Source organism: Hippocampus comes, unplaced genomic scaffold (assembly GCF_001891065.2).
Source record: "Hippocampus comes isolate QL1 unplaced genomic scaffold, H_comes_QL1_v1.1 scaffold295, whole genome shotgun sequence".
Taxonomy (NCBI): Eukaryota; Metazoa; Chordata; class Actinopteri; order Syngnathiformes; family Syngnathidae; genus Hippocampus; species Hippocampus comes.
In genome coordinates, this window is record NW_017804848.1 from 402,715 (window position 1) to 407,082 (window position 4,368).

Consider the following 4,368-nt stretch of genomic DNA (forward strand, 5'->3'; position numbering starts at 1 on the left):
GGGGACGCCAGCCGCGACTTTGTGGCGGTGGGAAGTAGCATTGGCATGTTGTACCTCTACTGCCGCCGTCTGGCGCACATGAACAAATACAGCCTGGAGGTGGCGCTCTTTTTCGTCTTCCTTCATCTTCTTTTCCTGAGTGCTCCTCATCACTCTTTAAAGCCAAGTGTGTGTGTTTAGGGAAAGTGCGACGCCATCACCTCCGTGAGGCTGCTGAGCTGCTTTGACGATCTGGTTGCCGCGGGAACGGCATCGGGCCGAGTGGCCATCTTCCAGCTGGTGTCACCGTTGCCGGGTCGCAACAAGCAGGTGAGCTGGTCCAAACATGTCGACAAATAGGCAACCTTTTAATTAGTTTTGCAAAGGTAAGCTTACAGTGGGTATAAAACGTCGACACTCCTGTTCAGATGACCGGTTTTTGTGGTGTTAAAAAAAGTTGATGTGCAACAAACTTGCTGGCAAAAGTGATAGACTGAATGTGTGTGTTTTGTGCGCCCGCGCGTGTTTAGCTGCGGCGCTTCGACGTGGTGGGCCTCCACAAAGGCACGGTCACGTCTTTGTCGTGGAGCGCTAACGGCATGAAGCTTTTCTCCGGGGACGACAAAGGGCGCGTGGTCTTCTCCACTCTGGACCTCGATCAGGTGAGAACGCCGGGTGGCCCGAGCTAAAACTTTTGAAAGACTCAACTGCTCTTTGAGTTGATTATTCATGAGACCTCCATGTTGGCACATGGAGTAATGTGGCCCAATGGAACTCAAATGTGTGAAGAAAAAAAAAAAATGACAGTTGGCGCAGATCAGGCGCTTGCGCACCCCACGTTCATCGATGTGCTGCAATGGAAAAATGGTGACCTGTGTTGTTTTCACACTCCATCTAAAATTATAATTTAAAAAAAATTGGCACATGGAGTAATGTGGCCCAATGGAACTCAAATGTGTGAAGAAAAAAAAAAATGACAGTTGCCGCAGATCAGGCGCTGCGCACCCCACGTTCATCGATGTACTGCAATGGAAAAATGGTGACCTGTATTGTGTTCACACTCCATCTAAAATTATAATTTAAAAAAAATAATAATAATAAACTATGCTCACGTGCGGGTGTCTTTCCAGGGTACATGCACACCGGTGCTACTCTTGGAGGAAGCCTGCGGCGTAGTGCAGCTGGACTACAGTCACCAGGTTCTGCTGGTGTCCACGCAGCAACGCTCGCTGCTGTACTGCACACACACGCAGCAGGTCCAGCAGCTTGGAGCCAAACCCAGGAAGAGGTGAGCGTCACGTGTGATGCACTACATGAAAAGGACGCAAGCACGCCCACCAGAGCTGAGAGTAACATTCAAGTCATTAATTCTCAAGTCATTTTCAAGACCTGATAAAAAGTCAAATCAAATCAACTCAAGTTTCACTTCAGGGTTGACTCGCTTTTGTTGCCAGCGGGTTTTGACATGAATGGCTGTGGGGTGGGGAAATAAATGTGTGTGCACGTGTGACAGTAGCGGCAGGTTCGGGGCCTGCTTCCTGCCGGCTCTTTGCAAGCAGAGCGACCTTCAAGTGTTCGCGGCCCGACCGGGACTCCGACTGTGGAGGTCCGATGTCTCGGGGCACGTGGTGGACACCAGACTGCTCAAAGCCATCTTCAACACTTCGGTACTTGCTGACTACTTTGTACTTCCAACTTCTACCACGACTCATTCGAAATAGTACTTGGTATTTTGCTCTTGGTATTGTTGGCGTTGGTGTGGATTGGTAGGGAGATTGATTTTGATCAGATACTGGTTCTACATTGCGTCTGCTAAAGCTGCTGAACCCAACACTAAAAGCTCGATTGGTACCGTGACTCGTTCTGAAGCTGATCACCGCGACTAACTAACGTCGAGTCTTGGTTGTGACCACCTCCTCCGCGCCTTGTCTGTTTGACAGATTCCCCACTTTGAGATATTCGCCCGTCCTTGTCCGGTTGGGGCCTACCGTCCGTCCGAGCGTCAGCTGGGTCTGCTCAGCTGCTTCCTCAAGGAGGGTTGGATCCTCAGCTGGAACGAATACAGCGTCTACGTGGTTGACTACGTCAACCAGGTGCCAACGCGTCACCATTTGTAATTTACGCCGGCGGGAAGGGTCATCGCCCTCTCGTGCCGCTGCGTTCAGGTGCTGGTGGGCGCCTTGGAGAGCAGCGGGGACATCGTGTCGCTGTCCTGCTGCGACAACGAGATCTTCATCCTGAAGGGAGACCGAGACCTCATCCGACTGTCGGACAGTCCGGAGGGCGTCTCCCATTCGCCGTCTCACTACCCCGTGCGTCTTTCTTCGCCGTTGACGCCGCAAGGCAACGTCGTCACGCCGACGGGTTGGGTGGAGGTGGCTCAGCCGATCCGGACCATGGCCATCATCGTGGAAGGCGGATCCGGCGAGGGGGGCGGGAGTCACGCTGAGGCGGGGCAAGAGGAAGAGGAGGAAGCCGAGGAAGCGCGGGAGAAGGACGAGGTGACGATGACTCGATGATTCGGACCATTTCGGGTTCAAAGGTTTGCCGTTAATCCCTCGACCTCATGAAGCGTCCTGTGCCTGGCGTGTTTTTTCGTCAGGACGGCAACGTCCCGAGCGTCCGCTCGCGTAGCCGCAGCAGCTCCGTCACTTCCTGGGACAGTCTCCGCGGAAACTCCTCCGGCGATGCCGGCTCCCGCCGCTACAGCGCCCCCCTGGGGCAGGAGGAGGTGTGGCAGGAGCTGGTGGTGAAAGCCGTCAAGGTGAAGAAGAAAAAGAGGCAGCGACAAGGCAAGCGCCACCACAGGAGCCGCCTTTTACTGCGCGGGCTTCCGCAGTCGTTCACATGATTAGACGCGTGGCCACTGTGACTCCTGAGCCTCTTTCACGCTGCCGTCACGGCCAATTGGACACTTTGCCCACCTGTTCATTTCACACGAGCGTCGCGAGTTCAGACAGCGTCTTTGATCATGAAATGATTGCAGAGGCGTGGCCAGTAAGTCCAAGGTGTTAAGGAACGGCGCCCCTGCCTCGGAAACCATCAAATGTAGGACTTCAATCGCCTCTTGGCTACGTTACACTCAGGACGGCGGGCCGGGAAGAAGCCAGCTCAGGTGCGTGAAAGAGGAGGAGAGTGACTCTTTGTTTTCCTGTGGCAGACAGCAGCAGTGGGAGTCGTCTCTCTGAGAGCAGCTGCTCGGAGTCCAAGTTTGTCATCCAGGACGGCAGCTGCAGCGATGGCGGCAGCGGAGCGTCCCTCCTGGGGCTGGAACTTCCGAAACAGGACTCTCCAACGGAGATCGGGGACAGAAGTGCGAAGGAGGATGAAGCTCAGCAGGAGGAGTCCAGGTGTGGAGCCGAACAGCGCTTCCTTCTGACGCGAGCGCGCTCTGAGATCAGCTTTTTCCCTGACAGCCTGGCCCCTCAGGCTCCGGAGGAGGAGGCGGGGCCCCTCACCCCGAATGTGGACGTGCTGCTGGAGTGCACCTTCTCCTACATGCAGCGTGACGGGCGGGAGCACCATCCAACGGACCAGCGGGATGAGCGCTTCCTCGGTCCCGCGATCCAAGCGGAGGCGGACGAGGTAAACAGTAGGTGGACTTGCCCGTCAATGACCTCGGCGCGGCTTTTCACGTGGACCGCACTTTGAAAATCATGGCTTGAGCGAATGTCCATTACAATGTGTAGGAGGATGATTTGGCGCCACCTGCTGGTGCGACGGACCAGACCGTGAATTCTGGACTACCTGGCAAGAAGCCGAGCGTGTCCAGCGATGACGAGGAGAGCGACATCTACCGCCACGGTCTTCCCCATGTGGACGTCACCGACGTGGAACACGGCAGCGCGGGGAGGAGTCAAGCGGCTGATGTAGCGTTGCAGCAGGACGCTCAGGATGGACCTGGACGCAAAGCTGAGCAGGTGAGCCTTACAAGTAAACCAAAAACAAAACAGGAAATGCGTGGCGGGAGCGGTAGTGCAGTGCCAAACAGCAAATTGTGTGAAAATGAAAGGACGGTCCGGGATGATGAAAGCTCGGCACCACACATCCGCCAAACCTGTGCCGCAACCCTCCTGCTTACATGATTCGTATTATTCTTAACCCCAATTCGGGGGCTGCAGTCAGTGGTACTCGACCACAACTCCACCAGCTGACAAAGAGGACAGTTTGGGACGCTAAAAAGGGGGTGAAAGGCTAACGGGATTGCCACCCCAATACTGCCAGTAATCAAGCAAAAAAAAAAACAAAACAATTCGGACCTCTCAGATCCATCTCTCTATCTTTTCAGTTGGCCGAATGCTGGATGGGGTACTCTGGACCAGGATGTGGAATATTGAGCCTTCATGTGACTGACAGGTGTGTGTGTGTGTGTGTGTGTGTGTGTGTGTG

General features: G+C 54.6%; 1 protein-coding gene across 1 annotated transcript in view; it reads left to right on the plus strand.

Annotated features, from left to right (window-relative positions):
- The window catches only part of tecpr2 (tectonin beta-propeller repeat containing 2), a 13,918-nt gene that overhangs the window by 1,732 nt on the left and 7,818 nt on the right, over positions 1-4,368 (plus strand). The window contains 12 exon segments of the mRNA XM_019877297.1: positions 2-99; positions 181-309; positions 510-641; positions 1,110-1,267; positions 1,493-1,646; positions 1,920-2,072; positions 2,145-2,480; positions 2,582-2,771; positions 3,140-3,329; positions 3,396-3,564; positions 3,669-3,899; positions 4,268-4,357. Coding sequence (XP_019732856.1) covers positions 2-99; positions 181-309; positions 510-641; positions 1,110-1,267; positions 1,493-1,646; positions 1,920-2,072; positions 2,145-2,480; positions 2,582-2,771; positions 3,140-3,329; positions 3,396-3,564; positions 3,669-3,899; positions 4,268-4,357 — 2,030 coding nt within the window.